General features: G+C 33.9%; 1 protein-coding gene across 1 annotated transcript; it reads left to right on the top strand.

Moving 5' to 3' along the window:
• Positions 1-12,228: 12,228 nt before the first annotated feature.
• On the top strand, positions 12,229-14,233 carry LOC111811249 (polygalacturonase). Its single transcript, XM_023698011.2, has 4 exons — positions 12,229-12,743; positions 12,859-13,148; positions 13,308-13,536; positions 13,910-14,233. The coding sequence occupies exons 1-4, from the start codon at positions 12,300-12,302 to the stop codon at positions 14,129-14,131; spliced, it is 1,185 nt and encodes a 394-aa protein (XP_023553779.2). The 5' UTR covers positions 12,229-12,299; the 3' UTR covers positions 14,132-14,233.
• The last annotated feature ends 5,888 nt before the right edge of the window (positions 14,234-20,121 follow it).

Genomic DNA, 20,121 nt, shown 5'->3' with positions numbered 1-20,121 from the left:
TAAAAGAGATAATACCTTTTAGTGATAGAGACGGTCAAAACAGTCTATCAATAATGAAAGTCTATATTTTTTACGACTCAATTTTCGAAACTTCGAAAATTGATTCGAGACTAAAAAGACCAAAGTGAAAAGAAATAAAATTAAAATAGAAATAAAATATAGATTAAAAATTTAATAAAATTTAAAACAAGAAAAAGAAGTTACCCAAAATTAAATGGTTAGAAAGTGATGTTATTTCAAATATTACAAATGGGAAATAAAAATATAAAAGAAAATAAAAAAATGTCACAATTTGAAAATTGACTGACACTTCAGAACAATACCCCTCCATGACAATACAGTTCCTAAGCATCTCTCTACCTCTACGGGTACCTGATACCTGAAAAAGAAAGGAAATAAAAGGGGCGAGTATAAAAAATACTCAATAAGCAATCTATTTGTATGTAGGCTCTCATCATTTTCTTCTCCTAGTAGATTCTCACGGCTTTCCTTTCGTCTATATGAAGTTCCAATTGATTCCTCACTCATCATCAACTCGTGTAGTCTCTAATCCCTTGTCGAATCTGGTTTATGGCATCACGACGTCGACCTTGACCTGTTTCTACACTCAATTGAATTGTTCATGCTAAACCACTTACCCGCGTAGTCCCTAATCGTAGCGCTGGCCTTAACTCGTTTCTATGCTCAATAGGTGCTTTAACCTTAACACCTACCCGTGTAGTCCCTAGTCCACCAAAGAAGGATTGGTTTATAGGTTCACATATTTCTACACTAAATAGGGGCTCTCCACCTACTCGTGTAGTCCCTAGTCCAACTAGGACTGGTTTACAAGTTCCTCTGTTCTATACTCTATAGGGGTCTATGTCTTAAGATAACTATCCATGAGTCCCTAGTTCTTCTCAAGATCTGGTTTAACGAGATTACAACATCGATCCTATCTCGACTCTACACTCAATAGTAACTCAACTTGTATCGTGATTCTATAGGCTACTTAAATCATGTTAATACACTATGGAAGTCTACTAGGTTCTTAGGAGCGTTCATGCAATTTAAATTCCATTTTCTCAATTTTCAGGACGTTCTAGGTTACTCTCTCGGATTAATCAATCCCTAGGTGCACATAGATTGAACCTTTGATTCTACATGTAAACCACACTAACTATAGCACTCTAATCTTAACTGTGATCTTGATGCGTGCTCTACTAAAAAAAAATATAACTAGGAACCGTCTCTAATACATAAATCATGTCTATCTATTCACATATGTTATTTAAGAAGGTATTCCTACCAAGCCTTAATGCATGAAAGTCATGACATAAATCATACACACGATCAACAATCAAACAAGCTCAACAGGGAGATAACATCCATCAATCACGTGAAGAACAAATCAGAATATTCCTTCTTCCATCATACCACATTGGAAAACATTAATTAGATATGTTTCTCAATTCTCTAATGGAAATTTTGCAATTTTATAATGAGTGTCATAATTACACATGTTCTAACCACTTAAGGTCCATCACGCATTGGTTCACAAGCCCCATGCGCGTATGGTCGCGCCTGAAGGGAGAGGGCACGCGCTAAGGTGTTGCCATATGGCGCAACATGAATGGTCCGCCAAGATCGAGGGCGTGAGTTTGAAACTGTGGGCACTCGCTGGGAGTTTGATTTTTCTTACGCTGAGTCGGGTCAGATCATCTTTTTTGCATGCACGCAGGTGATTTTTCTTACCTGCTTGGTGTAATATTTTCTTTATTTTTTCTCCACCAATGCACCGGTTCTTTCTTTCCTCCTCAACACGTGAAATGTGTCCCCCATCATTTATCTTATTCCTCCTCAACATTGCGATTTCCAAAAGATCAATTATTTTCTATTTTCTTTCTATTTTCATATTTCTTTCTACCTAATTGGATTAATACAATTCATTCAAAAGATTTGTAGAATATATATCATCACAAGTATGTATATTTCTTATAATTTATTTCTAATCAGATAGATAATTAACTTAGTTAAAGTTGCCAAGAAACATCTATACCTACCTCTTTTATGAACATTGAAACTCCTATTTATAATCTAAATCAACTATGACTCCCTCCAAAGATTATGAGCACCATCCTCCATAAATTAACATACTCAAATTGCAAAACCTTATTCCCTCTCACACATCTCAGGAAAATCCTAAAGCAAAATTTCAAGAACTTACCTTCAGATTTTCTTCATTCATTGACGTTTTTGTACGATTCAGAGGTCCATGAATGATTTGTGAAGAAAGCTAGGCAAAAATCGAACTCCTCATGACTAGATAGGAGCTGTGGCAGTTACTTCTCATTCTCTCTCTAGAACCTTCTTCTTCTCTCTATTCTCTTTTTTTTTTCTTCTTCTTTTGATATGAACCAAGAAACATCAATCATACAATATATTTCAACGAATATGTGAAAAAATGCGGTTGAAATTATAAAAAAATATTTCAATTCATGCCACATTGAGGAAGAATGAAGTTTCATTGCTATAAATTTTAGATGAATTACAATTTAGAGTCATTTATAGTTATTGTATTTCATTAATATATTTTAAGACTTTTTATTTACTTAGGTTACAATTACATAAGGGTCAATTATGATCATAAAGTATGAATGTTAAAACTCTTGGAATGTCTTTAATAGTTTCATAATGATAAGTGGAAATCAAGGGGAGTAAGATTCAGATTATCTTGTTGATCGAATATCTGAAAGCAAGACATTATTTGATATTCGAATCATTCCACAAGCAAGATCGATCATGTCTAGCTTGAATAATTCTTGTTGATCAAATATCTCAAGGCAAGAACACTTGTTTGAGATTCGAATCACTCCACAAACAAGATTGATCATGTCAAGTTTGAATGATTCTACATACAACCTGAACTATATAGAATTGCAAAGAAACTTAGTCATTAAAAAAGCACAAATTCTTCTTTTACTTCATTTCTCAAGTCTACTTACAAATACAACATATATGGTTTTATATAATCTCAACAGGAAAGTAAAAGCATTCTAAGAGTGGTAACATTCATACTTTAGGGCCATAATTGACCATTATGTAACTGTAACCTGAAGTAAATAAAAAGTCTTAAAATATATTAATAAAATACAATAACTCTAAATTTCGCTAAATTGTAATTCACTCAAAATTTATAAATTTGTAATAATGAAACTTCATTTTTGTTCAATTTGGCATGAATTAAAATATGTTTTTGATAATTTTAACTGTATTTTTTTTTTCACATCTTCATTGAAATATATTGGATAATTGATATTTCTTGGTTCATATCATCTTTTCTTCACATTTCCCTAATTTCATCTTGCAGGTACCTAATTAAGGAGAAGGAAAAAATGACCAAAATACCCCTTCCATGTTGACTTTGACCATTCTTCTAATTTTCCAACATTTTTCTTTTGTACTTTTAAATTTCCATCCTTAACCTCTCAATAAAATCTCAAAAATTTAGACTTGATAGAAAAGATCAGGTATTTAATATCTCGTCTGAACTCAGATGTTACAATATTGATAAACTATAAAAATGTTATATCATTGATAGAGTCCAAAAACTTGTTACATGTAATATATTTACAAATAGAAAGTCAAAGACTTTCCATACTATTGTGTATATGGTAAGCGTGTCAATATTATCATTTTGAATATCACAACATCTTTGTCAAGATTTTATTTAGGATGTCTATCCAAAATATGTCAAACACACAAAAGTAATAAGAAATTCTTATTCTAGTAGGAAGTTTAAAGTTGACCCAAAATGGAAGTAGAAACAACCCATAAAGTCAAAACAATCATGCAAGTTCAATGGTTGGTAAACAAGATAATTGTCAACCGGTTTCTCCAAATTTGATGCACATATTCTTTACTTTCCTACTAATAAGTTTATTTTATCTTTATTGAATACTTTTATGAAAATTTATAATCGGTAACATCGAAGATAAAATCTTCAGTTATCTAAATTTTGTCAAATTAAATCTTTTAATTATAATAATATTTTTCAAAATCACTTCATCTTTAAGTCGGTAACCGACTTAAAGCATGCATTAACCTATAAATATCACTCCATAGCTCTTCCATTTTTCCATCCGTTGTCCTTTCTTTTCTTCTCTCACACTTATCAAAAATATTTGTAAAAGTCAGTATTCATACCGCTTTTTATGTTTTTTCTTTCTCAATGACTACTTTTGTTTTTGAACTTTACCATGCTTGATGAATTAATATTAGATATTGTTAGTTTCGGAGCGAACCTTGATGGAAAGACCAATGCTTCACCTGTGCTTCAAACAGTATGGGCTAAGGCTTGTGACTCGTCGGGATCAGCAATTATTAACGTGCCCAAAGGCACATTCTACGTTCAAAGTGGGAGATTTAGTGGACCTTGTAAGAACAATGCTATTACTTTTCACATTGATGGCACTCTTGTGGCTTCCTCACACATTCAAGTTCTAGCTAAAACTAAAATTTAGATTGGGTTTCAAAACGTAAATGGGTTTTCCATTTATGGCCGTGTTATTGACGGGCAAGGATCTGGCATATGGAACTGTAAACTCTCGGGGAATAATTGCCCTGATGGAGCCATTACATTATTTAGGTTGGCTAGATATAAAAAATACCAATTGATTTAAATTTGTATTAATTCTAGCTCTTGATTGTTTTAAATAGTCCGAACACGGATGGCATCCATGTGGAGGAATCATCGGACGTGACTATCCTCAGCTCCAACATCGGCACCGGTGACGACTGCATCTCAATTGGTTCAGGAACCACTAACTTTTGGATGGAAAGTATTACATGTGGACCTGGACACCGAATCAAGTAGGTGACAACAAAATAATTTTTTTGAAATGATTTTGTTTGTACGAAAAATTAATTAGGAATTATAAAACCAAATATAAAATTGGATTTTGAATGAATTAAAACACCGTTTTAGAAATCTTTTGTTCTTGGACAAAGTGATTTTAACTATTTTCCTTTTACTTCTGAAAATGATGAATGCAGTTACATATCAGAAAATGGAACCTTCGGGGAAATTTGGTATTTTGTTGAATATATGTTTGTAGCATTGGGAGCTTGGGTTGGTCGGCGGGAGAGCATGGAGCGAAAAATGTGACAGTTACATCAACTTTTATCGAAACTATGAATGGAGTGAAGATTGAGTCTTGGGGAAGACCAAGCAATCGCTACGAATATTCATTTTCAACACATTATTTTGAATAATGTGAAGAACGCTATTATAATTGATCAAAATTACTGTCCATATGATCGAGGCTGCCCCAATCAGGTATATTTTCTCATCAATCCTCGACATGTTAACTTCTTACTAATTATATTTCACTTTAATCGTAGAGCTTAGATTTTCAATTTCATACGTAATTGATTTCTTTTATCTTGAACGGATTAGAATTTATTTTGTTCATGATGTGTGTTAAATTAGGAGCATTATTTCTGCTAATACTTTTTGGGTAATGAATTGAACGTAACTTCTCACTTATCTTCAAAAGAGTGTGATATTATCCACTTTGCTCATCATAAGTTTTTTTTTTTTTTTTTTTTTTTTTTTTTTTTTTTTTTTTTTTTTTTAACTTATAGGATCTCTATATTTTGATTTTCTTGGGGCTAAAAATTAGCCAAGTAACTTAAGAAGATATCAAAGGAACATCAGCCATTGAAATAGGAGTCAAGTTTGATTGTAACCCAACAAATCCGTGCACTGAACAAAGCTTGGAAGACATTAAAGTTACTTATAATAATCAAAAAGCTAAAGCTTCATGTAAAGATGCTAAAGGACCTGCCTTTAGTGTGGTTGAACCTTTTAATTGCTTAGAATAGACGAACCTAATTTTGGTATTAACAGTATATTATAAAAGTGGATAGAGGAGTTCTATTGCGTGGCCCTAATAAACAAACTCTTATGATTTAATTTTCTTGTCATTGGGACTAACACAACTTAAATTTACTAGTTCTTGATTTACTTAAAAAAAAAAAAAATGAAATTAGTAGTTTATTTTTATTAGGTAACATCATTAAAATACATTTAACTAATAAAATGTTAATTTAATTTATGTTCTTGAATTTGTTGACTATCATCTTAATCATTATCCTCAAATAATTTAATTTAATACAATTATATAAATTTTTACTCCTAGGTAATTAGTACAATTAAAAAAAAAAAAAAATACTGTTAGATGACAAGTGTTGTCGCTTACTGAATATTTCTTAAAATACACAAGTTATGTGCTACTCTACTTTTTAAGTAAAAGCAACTTGTACGACTGATGGTGGCATTGCAACTATGAGACTATGGCACATGGTTAGGATAGTTTCGTAATTTGAATTTAGTAGACTATAGGTTAGTATAGGTCAGTGCGTTTCCATTTAGTAGCATATAGGTTAGTATAGTGCATTTTACTTTATGTTATTTTTCTTATTAATTCAATTTGTATTGTTTTATTTCAAAAGCATTAGAAGTGACATGTAAGGGCAAGCTCAGGTTTTATTATAAAGTTTCATCTGAGGTATTTCTGCATTAAATGTTCATGATATGTATACGATATCGACCTTAGGTTAAGTAGAAATTTAGGGTCGTTACCGGAGTAGTGGGAGATTATTTTGAGTATATGTGTAATGCACCCAAAATTTTCAATCTAAATTAGAGAGTATCTCTACAATTTATTACTTGCTTTGTATTATCTCATGCCCAAGATTTGAATTTGGATTCAGCACTTGATGGCTCCGACATTTTCCTACGACATGGTGCGTTGCCTACTTCTCGCTTCTAAGAATGAAGACTATTTCTACAAACTAACACGAGTGCTTTAAACATGCTTTGTCTTCAGTTTCATGTTTTATGATAACATTCTCAGGAGGTAACCTAATATAGCATTGCTACAAGTTAAGTGCACTTAACTTTGGAGTTTATAGAATTGAGCGTGCACCGGGAAACTAAAAGCTTTTTCGCCGCTTTAGAGTTCCATCTGGTTCAGTCATAGGAGTCAAAATATTATTATTATTTTTTTTTTTTTTTGGCATGACGGGCAAATAATCCATTCATGTCCAAGATAATATCATAATCATACATATCTAATATCATCAACAACCACATATAAGATTGGTTAGACACTATTTCCTATCATAAATGATCAAAATTACCGTTCACCAGATCAAGACTGCCTCAATCATGTATATTTCCTCATTACTCCTCCCCATTTTAAATTCTTACAAATTATATTTAACTTTAAATTTGATTAATAAAATTTAAATTTTTAATTCCATACTTAACGAATTTCTTTTATCTTTAGCTTGAGTTGGAATTTATTTTATTCATGTGAATAATGCATTGTGGTAGACAATGTAACTCTCACATACCTTCAAAACAACGTGGTATTATTCACTTTGATGATTCTAAGCTTTTATAATTTTATTTATTTATTTATTATTATTATTTTTTTTTTTCCGTAAAAGATCTCATACCATTCAAGATAGTTGTCATAACTTATATATATCACGATATTCTCCTTATTTAGTAACCGTGGAACTTTAATCTCACTCCCAATATGATTTATATCTTATTGTTATGTATATATTCTATACATGGATTTTTGCTATGGCTACTTTGAGAGGATTTTTTTTTTCCTCAAGTAAATGTGACGATTAATGTTTTTAGGTTTCTTTTTGCTGTTACTTTCGTAAGCTGGATTGAGAAGAGATAATTGTGGGAAGGGATGAAAGGTTATGGAGAGGAGGGGAGAAATGTTGTTTTTTTTATTTATTTATTTATTATTATTATTATTTTAACTACTCTATTTGTTTATTTCTTTATTTATTTTTGGGCTATTACAAATTACCCCGTTATATCCAAATGAAAACATTCTACCATGAATATTGCTACTAAACAAGCGGTGGATGCTTCCGCTAGTAGAACTATCTTACGATGAACCTTATGAGATCCTAGAAAGAATAGCTGTAACAACCCGGGAAAGAAAGAAAAAAAAAAAATATATATATATATATATATATATATATATATATATATATATATATATATATATATATATATATATATATATATATATATATATATATATATATATATATATATATAATAATAATAATAATAATAAATAAATAAATAAAGGAAAACGAGAAAACAAAAAAAAAAAAAAAAAAAAAAAAAAAAAAAAAAAAACTCAGTCGCCGGAAAACCCGCGAGTTTTCTGGCGACCGCCGAGTTTCGCGGAACCCACGCGAAACGACGGTCACAGCACGCCCACCCTCAGCCCACGACACCCAGCATCTTCAGAAGACCTGCAAAGGGAGAAAAGAGAGAAAATTTTGAGAGAGAGAGAGATTTCGGACAAACGTCGGCGAGTGTCCAGTTTCTCCGACGAGCCCTCAAACCACCCTCAAATCGACACCAAACGACCTGTTACCACCATAAGAGGGATCCCTAACGAAAGCACAATGACTCAGGGTGCGTTTTGTGTTATTTCGTAAGCGTCGTCGTCGGTAACCGAGGTCGGAAAATTAGGTTTCTTAATCGATTCTTAGATCTGTGGCTTTTAGGAGCTTTTAGGCCGCAAAACTCCCAGAAAGGAAAGAAGGACGACGAACAAAGAGGAAAAGGGAAGGAAGAGGACCAAAATCGGCAACGGAAACGCCGCGGGAAGGAGAGAGAAAGCTCGCCGGAAAATCGGCCGAAGTCGTGTAAGGAAGACGAGATCCACGGATCCGGGTCAACCCGAACCCAGAACCCGGGAGAGCCAGCCCGTTCCTCCCTTGGCCTCTGCCTTCGGCCCAGCCCAACTACAGCGGCCAAACCTCAAACCGGCCCAGAAGCTACGGTTCAATTGAACCAACCTAGACTAGACCCACGGTCCAATTGAGCCGGCCTGCAAACCAAACACTTGCGGCCCAGCCCAGTAAGCCGAGGCCCAACGATTAGTCTTGGCCCAGTAGCCTTCCACAGCCCGCGACCGGAACCACGACCCGAACCGGACTGCGACCCGCGCTTTGCCCGACACTACCGCCCGACGTGGCTTTCTCTGCTGCTGCCACGTGTCACACAGCGGCGCAGGCAGTCCCTCAGCTCGGCTCGGCGCAAACGGCTCGGACTCCCTCCGGTGACGCTTCGGCGGCTCCAGCGGCTGTTCGGCTCGGCTCACTTGTTTTCAGCCCGGTTTCCACTGTTTCGACCCTCCCGGATCTATTTTCGGCCCCAATTAAGGAAACAAACCCCGGCGACGTAGCAAGCAGCTCTCACGGAACGGGAGCTTACGTTTAGCTATTTAGGAAGTACTTCGGCCAAGGCCAACCAAGTAAATGACCTTACTATAGGGTAGGCTAAATAATTGTATGAGTTATGATGATGTGTGGATTATGATGCTTGATGATATGTGCGGTATATACATATTTTGTTGAGTGACGCTTGATATGTTTGACGCACGTTGTGGCATTATGATGAGCATGATGATTGCATGATTGTTACCTTAATATGATGATGTTTTCCATATTGAGCATGCTAGATGATGATGAGTGCCATATTGCATCATGTCGTTAGATCGACGTAGGACACAACCCTAAGAGCATGAAAATGATATTAATATAAATATCCACGAGTATGCGTTACCTAGAGTAACAAAGAGATGAGACTAGAGGGTTGTGTCAGAAGAGACATTACGATGGATTTAGAGGGACCTCATGCATTTTGTATGTTCATAACCATAGGGCTACTTCCCCTAGAGACGATGAGTGCGGACGCGCACCTTATGATGAGCGCGAATGTGCACAGGTGCGAAAGCACACAGATGAGGGTGTTCATGAGGCGCATGACACTATGGGGTTCCGCTGACCTCCGGACGTCGCTACAGATTAGCTTGATCAGAGGGTCCAGGGGGTGTGCGAGCGCCCTGGGGACTCACACTTGCATGTGTGAGTCGTGTGTAGGGAAGTACTACACATCCAATTTGTCCGAGACTGGAGGCCACTCCTAAGATGATTAGAGATAGGTCCCTAAATCATGATTGCATGTGTTTGCATTTGCATAGCCCCTATAGCGGGGCCACTTACTGAGTATTCTTTGAAATACTCAGGCCGTGTGCCACATCATTTTTCAGGTAAAGGCAAGGTGCACTTGTACGCAGGACGGCGGCATCGCGAGCAGAGACTGTGGCACGTGCATAGGGTAGATTCATATTTAAATTTCTAGTCTTAAGTTAGAATAGGTTGTTTTGCATTTCATTGTTTTAAATTATTTTGTATTTGTTTTTGTTTTCTCTAAATTTCAGTATTTCATACTTAAACACATAAGACCATGGCTGTGTTTTCCAGAGAAGAAGTTGTTTTAAACGTTTTTTTTTTAAAGTTTACGTTATCAACTATGTTCATGTAAGAGTTATATTTCCGCATTATAGATGAGCATGAGACGTTAGTAGCGACTCTGAGTATGTGGAAATTTAGGGTCGTTACAATAGCATCTATACCATAGTTAGTGGACGGATGTGAAGAGCAATCTAGGAAAGATTCAATTTAACTCCATAGAGAAAAAGAATATACTAAACTTAACTAAACCTTTACTTCTAAGTATACCATTAGTTACTGAGAAAAAAACCAAAAAAAATTATGACGTATGATGTATCATGATTTTTAGGTTTCTTTTTGCAGTAACTGTTACTTTCGTAAGCTGGAATGAGAAGAGATAATTGTGGGAAGGGATGAAAGGTTATGGAGAGGAGGGGAGAAATGTTGTTTTATTTATTTATTTATTATTATTATTTTAACTACTCCTTCATAATTATTTTTATTTGTTTATTTCTTTATTTATTTTTGGGCTATTACAAATTACCCCGTTATATCCAAATGAAAACATTCTACTATGAATATTGCTACTAAACAAGCGGTGGATGCTTCCGCTAGTAGAACTATCTTACGATGAACCTTATGAGATCCTAGAAAGAATAACATCTATACCATAGTTAGTGGACCGATGTGAAGAGCAATCTAGGAAAGAAAAAGAATAGACTAAACTTAACTAAACCTTTACTTCTAACTATACCATTAGTTACTTTTGAGAAAAAAAACCAAAAAACATGTAACAAATTAGACCAGGTTTAAATCTCTAATTAAAAATAGGCATAAATTTAACAAAAATAAAAAAAAAAAAATGAGCCTAACTCAATTGGATCTTTAAATAAAAAACATGGTTCAATTTAGCCTAGAGAAAGGAATAGACTTGACTCCACCAGACTTCAATTACTAACCAAACACGAGAGTTCAATTTAACTAGAAAGAGCAAAGAAAAGCAATTAACTTAACCATACTTCAATCCCTAACTAAAGATCAACATTCGATTTAACCAAAAAGGTACAAGAAATGACTTGACTCGACCATGCTTTGTTCTTTAACTAAGTACAAGGGTAAATGTTACAAAAAAAAAAAAATAAAATAAAATAAGAAAAGGACTTGACTTGAACAACCTTCAACTTCTAAATATATAATAAGATTAAGTTTAATCCAAAAGAAAAAACGAATACCTAAGAGTGATAGAAACGGTCAAAATAGCGAGTTCATAAACTTGTTACATTCGAAAATTGTGTGATATATTGACAAATAAAAAGTTAAAGACTTTTCATAACATTCGGTATATGGTAACATATTTTCATCGTTATCATTTTTAGTATCACCAATCATTATTATAGAAATTTTATTTAAGAACACTTTACAAAGTAGTCAGAAATTCTTACTATAGTAGGAAGTTTACAAGTTGCTCCAAAATGGAAAAAAGTAACCCTCCAAAAAAGGCAACAATCATAAATACTAATGGAATATTATTTATATATTATCTATGCAAGTCATATAGTTGACTCAAACAAGATATTTTCTTCAGTAACCACTCGACGATTATAAATAATTATCAGCACGTTTCTCAAAATTACTCTGGCAAATTTAGCGTATACCTTCTTTATTCTCCGCATTACCTAAATTTTGTCAAAATAAATCTTTCCATTATAATAATAATTTTCAAAATCACTTCAATTTTTTGAATCAGTATTAAATGACTTTCCAAAAGCATTTAAAAAAGTATTTTTAACCATTTAAAAAGTGACCATAAATGATAATCATATCTATCAGAACTACTTACATGCAAATCGAAGCATGCATTAGCATTAGCTTATAAATATCACTCCATAGCTCTTCCGTTTTTCCATCAGTTACTTCCTTTTCATCTTTCGCATTTATCACAAACATTTGTACAATTCAGTTTTCATATGGCTCTCTATGGAACCTTAATGCTTCTTCTTTCCCTTCTACTACTTCTGCTTTTGACCCATGCATTGGCTGATGGATTAACCTTAGATATTGTTAGTCTTGGAGCCAAGCCCGATGGAAAGACCGATGCCTCGCCTGTACTCCAAACAGCATGGGTCAAGGCTTGTGACTCGACGGGACCTGCTACTATTCACGTGCCCATAGGCACATTCTACGTTCAAAGTGGGAGCTTTAATGGGCCTTGTAAGAATAATGCTATTACTATTCGCATCGATGGCACTCTTGTGGCTTCCTCAGACATTCAAGTTCTAGCTAAAACTAAAGCTTGGATTGCGTTTAAAGACGTAAATGGGCTTTCCATTCATGGCGGTGTTATTGATGGAAAAGGATCTGGCATATGGGATTGTAAACACTCTGGGAATAATTGCCCCGATGGAGCACCGGTATGCATTATTTAAGTTGGCTAGATATAACAAAATTTAAAAATTTGTCTTGAGGGAAAAGTTGAAAGAAAATGCATGGTACTAATTCTTGCTCTCCTTTGTTTTGAATTTGTAGAATCTTGAAATCACAAATGCACAAAATGTTATCATCGATGGATTAGCTTCAATTAATAGCCAAATATTTAACATTGTGGTGCACGGTTGCCAAAATGTGAACATTCAAGGAGTGAAGGTCTCGGATCCTGGCGATAGTCCGAACACTGATGGCATCCATGTGCAGGAGTCATCAGATGTGACCATCCTCAGTTCCAACATCGGCACCGGTGATGACTGCATCTCAATTGGTCCAGGGACCACCAACTTATGGATAGAAAGTGTTACATGTGGACCTGGGCACGGAATCAGGTAGATGTCAACAAATAATTTTGGTATGAAAAATATATTTGAAATTATAAAACCAAATATAAAATTAGATTTTGAAGGAATAAAAACACATTTTAGAAAATTTTTTATCTTGAACCTAGTGATTTTAACTATCACTATTTGTTGAAAATGTGTTTGTAGCATTGGGAGCTTGGGGAAGTCGGCAGATGAGCCTGGAGTGAAAAATGTGACAGTTACATCATCGACTTTTGCCGAGAGTACGAATGGAGTGAGGATTAAGTCTTGGGCAAGACCAAGTAGTGGGTTCGCAACCGATATTCATTTTCAACACATTACTTTGGATAATGTGAAGAACCCTATCATAATTGATCAAAACTACTGTCCACATGATGAAGGCTGCCCCCATCAGGTATATTTTCTCATTAATCCTCGATAGGTTAACTTCTTACGAATTATATTTAACTTTAAATTTGATTAATAGAGATTAAATTTTAAATTTCATACGTAATTGATTTTTTTTTTCTTTTTTTATCTTCAACAAGTTGGAATTTATCTTGTTCAAGACATGTGTTAAATTAGGAGCATTACTTCGGCTACACTTCTAGGTTATGAATTGTGGTGGACAATGTAACTTTCACATATCTCCAAAAGAGTGTTATATTATCCACTTTGATCATCATAAGCTTTTATGGTTTTCACATAAAAGATCTCGTACCATTCAAAATAGTTGTCCTTATTAAATTTTCATGCCATGTTTTGATTGTTCTTGTTTGCATGAATAGGATTCGGGAGTAAAAATTAGCGAAGTAACTTACGAAGATATCAAGGGAACATCAGCCACTGAAATAGGAGTCAAATTTGATTGTAGTCCAACAAATCCTTGCACTGGACTCACCTTGGAAGACATTAAAGTGACTTATAATGATCAAATCGCTAAAGCTTCATGCAAAGGTGCCAAAGGAACTGCCTCTGGTGTGGTTGAACCTGCTAGTTGCTTAGAATAGACGAACTTAATTTTGGTGATAGCCTTACTTAGTGTATTACAAAGGTGAAAATTGGAGTTGTATTGCTTCAGCCTAATAAACGAACTCTTATGAATTTAAATATCGAAAAATGTTCTACATCCAAAATGTACCATTAGTTTTTAAATATAGTAATTAATGGGTGTGAAAAGCATATTGTCATGTAAATTGGTTCTCTACTTCACTTCATTGTCCCTCAAGTTTAGATAGATAATCAATATTAGCCTTAAAATCAATGCAACTAAGCCATAAAAAACTTGAGGAAATATCAAAGAAAAAAAGTTGCTAAATTGGGAAATTTTTGTGTATTTTATGTTACATGAAATAAAAGTATTTTATGTTTTTGTATTTATTTAATAATAATCTTAATCGTCATTCTCAAATAATTTAATTTAATATAATAAAATTATATAAACTAATTACATACTTAAATGGAAGAATTAATTATACTTCTTATGTTTCAAAAATCAAATAGAGTTAATTTCTCTTACCCATTCTAACATAAAAAATACATATATAAAATACATTTATTGTCCCTAACAAATGGGTTTTAAAACCTTATAGAAAAGCCTAAAAAGGAAGCAGTAGACTTATGTTGTTATTAATGGTATCAGACAAGACACCGAACGATGTGCCAATGAGAACATTGGCCCCCAAGGAGACTAGATTGTGAGATCCCACATTGGTTGGAGAGGAGAACGAAACATTTCTTATAAGGTTGTGGAAACTTCTCCCTACTAGATGCATTTTAAAACCTGAGGGGAAGCGTGAGAGGGAAAGCCCAAAGAAAACAATATAGAAGGCGTGGAAATCTCACCCCAGCAGTCGTGCTTTAAAACCTTGAGTGGTAGCTCGAAACGGAAAACCTAAAGATGACAATATCTGCTAGCGGTGGACTTGGGCTTTTACAATTTAAAACTTTCTTCTCTTATATGGGTTTCCAATTCGGGAAAATTGGATGTGTATTATTTCTTAACACACGACTCACACGTGTAAGCGTGGACTCTATGGACTATTTTTGAACACCTAGAGGAAATAGTGACCGTCATAACATCATGGTAAACATGATGGTCATTTCAGTCTTATAGTTTACGTGTCTGTACTCATGATAAAGAGGATGTATTCTGATGCACGTGAACAAACAATTATATATGAGGTTCCCATATTTTTTTATGGTGGTGTAATAAATCATACAAGACAACCCCCATTCTTTCATCACATATTACACTTAGTAATATACCTACATAAAATTCTTATAAAATCATTTGATTCCTAACCTAATTTTCAAATCATGGCATAGAGGTTTTTCATCGTATTTCCTTATTTCAACACATAACATAGCATGTCATAGTATATCATGGCCTAACGCTGTATCATAGTACATTATGATACTTCATAACATAACATAGCTTATCTTAATACAACATGACATTTAATTCATATCATAATATTATTTGGCATATCATATAGCGACACATAACATAACATAGCTTATCTTAACACAACATGACATTTAATTCAAATCATAATATTATTTGGCATATCATATAGCGACACATAACATAACATAGCTTATCTTAACACAACATGACATTTAATTCATATCATAATATTATTTGGCATATCATATAGCGACACATAACATAACATCATATATCAAATCATAACACACATATGACATGTGGAATGCCACTAGACACGTGTCATCATACATAAAGCAATTCTTCTAACCAAATCAATAGTAGAGCCACTTACTTGGTTGACGTAAATCGAAATTACTAATTTATTCTTTGCAAAAGCATGAATATTCTTCTCAAGGTTCAATTCAACCTCAAATCCAATCCATCTTCTTGATAATATTAATAAAATCAAAATTACTGCAAAGATCAATAGGTTGTTGTCCAATTATAGAAGATAAAGAAATATCTCGACATATCTACTAGATCATTTAACAAATTTTTAATGTCTAACCTACTATTTATTAGATACTATGATAGATTTTATAATATATTTCGGTACTTATTAAATGAAAATGTATATTTTTTATAATATTATTATATTCACTCCTTACCAACCATTTAATACTTTTCATATCTTTCCTTTTGAGTATGTTGTAACGACCCGAAATTTTCTACTTAATTTAAGGTCGCTACTGTATACATACCATAAACATTGAATGCGGAAGACTTCATTTAAATTCCATAAAACATAACCTTTAACTTAAAAACACAGCCATGGACTTACGTGTTTCGAAAACATCTTTAAAACGACACAACAAAAGACCCAAAATAAAATAAATAAGCGTTTAAGTTTAAAACATCCTATTCTATCAAGTCTAAGAAAATGAATACCACTATCCTATGCATGTGCCATGATCTCGAGTTGCGATAACGTCGTCAGCCGTACAGGAATGCCTTGCCTTAACCTGAAAAATGTAGTAGCACATGGCTTGAGTATTTAAAGAAATACTCAGTAAGTGACCCCACTATTGGGGTTAAATGCAACAATCACATGCAATAAAATGATGGGACCTATCTTTCGTTTCGTTTCATTTCGTTTCGTTTTGTTTCGTTTCATTTTCCCTACGGTGTAATCCTAACAGGTAATCGTGGACGTGTACCATATACTCTACACGCAGCCCATACGTGCGAGTATGGGCTCACCAGCTAGTTCGCACACCGCTGGACCACTGTCCCTAGCCGGTGGGCATGCTCTGGGGGCCCACCGAGACCTGTTAAAACTAAAACCGTCACGGCAGCGCTATGCAGGGCATAACGATCGTTGTCCTGCCATTTGGATGTACGCGTCCGTACCCTCGTGATGGGATAGGGGTATCCCCCCAAATGCATGATCACACAATATGCATGAGGTCCCACTAGTCCTACAGTCATCATTTAATGAACATAACCCCGTGTCACGTTTTCATGCTTACATGTCATTCTCATTCTCATTTCGTTACATATCATACATATTCCTAGCGGGGTTATGTACCATGCAATTTACCGTATTTCATGTCATACAATTCATTCAATTACATTTCAATACTCATACAACAAGCCATAATTGTATAAGGGCCACACATCGTCACATGCATTCATATCACATCAACTAAGCAGCATAAATAACATACATTCACGTTCACATGATTTCGTACTTAAGCACAATAATCTAGCATACAATGTATCATATCATAACCGAGTCAATAACGCAAACACTTCATAGTCATATCATTCTCTAACTTACCACAGTCTTAACGTTCTTATACCTATCACCGACATATCATTATGTGACGTACCTTAGTCATATCGTCACAAGAATGTACCCTAATGCTATCGTTCTATCAATCTATCACAAACCTATCCCTTTCTACCCATAAGCTAACCGTATTCCTTCATCAATCTCTCCTATCCATAGCACTCCGGTATGTAACCTAACTCTACGTTTCATGAACGTATCTTACTCCTAGCGTTACATTTCGTTTTGTGCATCCTTCTCGTACCCTATCTCAAACCTATCCTTGAGCACATCGTACCAAAATTATTATCATACAAACCACATATTATAACATAACATATAGGAAGCATGTCAATCCACAGACAATTCACACATATCAATATATATGACACGTGCAGAACCACAGGGCACGTGTCAACATCAAATATAACCACGCCGATAGTAAGGTCACTTACCTGGCTAGCTTAAGTCGTTGTCGCAAATATATCTTTAATGAAAGTTCGATTCCGTCCTTTGAAATCCAAGTCAACCTATATGAGTTCATGACATCAGTTTCAAGTTTGAACTCTATACAATTATTTCTCTAATTTACCTTGTTAAAATTCTGATTTACTGTTAGACAGAATTTAATTTCATGCCCTCATATCTCCTGTTATATTTTTAAATTCTGTTTAACAAATCTTCCCTCAATCTTCCCTCCTCCCTCATGGTAATTATTTTCATTCCTATTCTGTAAATAGGTTCTCAGTTTTGTAACATCTGTAAATAAGATATTACTCTAATTCTATATTTATTTTCATTCTGTAAACCGATATTATTGGCCAATTTTAATTTGGCTACTATCTTACAGATTTATGGATCTGACAGCTAAAATTATATTGATTCTAACCTTATTTCCTATAACTTACTATGCTAAAAAAAATCTAATTAATTGAACATGGGATCTGATTGTTACATACGGTAAGATAGGAAAGAAGATTTGATCCTAAATTAATTTCTTATAAGCATAACTATAAAGGAAAAAGAGTTCTGAGATAGAATTTTACCGTAATAACTGACAAAAATCTCTAAATCTGCAATCTGTTCAAATACTTCTTCTCCGATGGTTGTTTTCTGGTTCTTTCTTTCTTTTTTTTTTTTTTGTTAGGTTTTCTGTTTCTTTTTTGCTGCGTAGATGGGCAGAGGAGAGATAATTGTGGGAAGGGATGAGAGGTTAGTGGAGAGAGATGGGGAAAGGTTTATTTTTTTATTTTTTTATTTTTTTAATTAATTAATTGATTAATTTTATTTTTTTATTATTATAATTTTAACTATTTTTTATAATTATTTTTATTCTTTATTTCTTTATTTAGGTTTGGGCTATTACATTATATCCCTCTAAAAGAAACTTTCGGCCTCGAAAGTGTTTTAATCTTGGAATAACTCGGGTCCTTATTCTAAGAGTTCTCTGTTAAGTCTTCAAGTTCCACTAAGTAAAAATTCTTAACAAGTATACCTTAATTCGTATGAGTCATAACATTTATTTGCATGCATAAAACTTTCATAAGTCTATCACTTTGCATTCATAAAATCTTTGAATCCTTATAAGGTGTTTGTCAGATAGTTAGATATTTTAAATCTTAATTCATACTCCAAAAGGGTCTTTTGGTCATTTACCCCCAAATCTTGGTTTAATTCTTCGACATATTCTAATGGCCTTGTAACTTTGTGTAATCCCTATACACCATGATATAAGGCTCCTCATCAAATTTCATGTCATTTAGAGGTCACTTTGGTCATAAACTAGTGGTACGTAATTATAGGGGCATTTTAGTCATTTTACACCTACACTTGGTTTAGCCGGTTATCATAACCTAATAGTCACCAAATTTCGTACATAACCTTATCATGTCATATTGAGTTTTCTTCTAAAATTTCATGGACAACATAATTTATCTAAGGTTTGTGGCTCGGGCAGTTCATTGAAATAAATGTTATGTGTACAATAACGTTGGAAAACTTACCTAGTTCCTCATATTTTTTTTTTCCATGATTCCATCTACTGGATCAATTGTTTTACTAGTTTGTGATTTACATTGTTCTCCAAATCAGATTTTCTACACTTAGCTAAAGGTTCACTAATTGACCCATTTGTCCATACATCCTCAAAATCTCATTTTAAAATACAGGATCTCCGCCTACACAAGCAAATTGTTGGTAAAACTCCAAAATGACACTTTCTTTTGATCTAAATTTTTCCTCTCCTTATCATTAAAGAAAGACAACGAAAAATTTCAGGGTAGAAACCTTCTTGAGAATTTCTCTTGAGATTCGAACCCATAGCTGATGATAGAACTAGAATAGATATTTTTTGTTTCCTACTCGCACGCATTCATGCCTTTGTTTCTCGGTCAATCTCTAATTCTAATCTTCCTCCCCAATCAAATATTATGGTGCCAGTATAGATCGAAATTTCATTATAGTTCAATTCTGAAAGGTAATAGATACCGGGGCTTTGCAATATTTGACTGATCACAATTCTGTATAGTCCATTTACTATAGGAGTTCCCCAGGAATTCATTAGAGGAATGTTTCCAATTAAAATTGTTTGTTCTCTATATTTTTAATAATTAAAAAGAACTAAAGAATTGTTTTCCTTTCCTCATCATTGTTGGTGTCCACTTGATTTGGTTCATCATTAATGTCTCATCTTTGTAGATGAATTCCATATACAAATTTGCCTATTTTCCCATACAAAA

Source organism: Cucurbita pepo, chromosome 15 (genome assembly GCF_057944985.1).
Source record: "Cucurbita pepo subsp. pepo isolate OVF chromosome 15, ASM5794498v1, whole genome shotgun sequence".
Taxonomy (NCBI): Eukaryota; Viridiplantae; Streptophyta; class Magnoliopsida; order Cucurbitales; family Cucurbitaceae; genus Cucurbita; species Cucurbita pepo.
Note: the sequence above shows the minus strand (reverse complement) of the source record. Positions and strands in the feature narration are given on the sequence as shown.

What these genes read in the sequence shown, in the direction of transcription:
- LOC111811249 (XM_023698011.2), top strand. Translation starts at nt 12,300, where the DNA reads ATGGCTCTCTATGGAACCTTAATGCTTCTTCTTTCCCTTCTACTACTT. An exon ending in ATTGCCCCGATGGAGCACCG is followed by an intron (nt 12,744 to 12,858) that starts GTATGCATTATT and finishes TTGAATTTGTAG; the next exon opens with AATCTTGAAATCACAAATGC. An exon ending in GGACCTGGGCACGGAATCAG is followed by an intron (nt 13,149 to 13,307) that starts GTAGATGTCAAC and finishes ATGTGTTTGTAG; the next exon opens with CATTGGGAGCTTGGGGAAGT.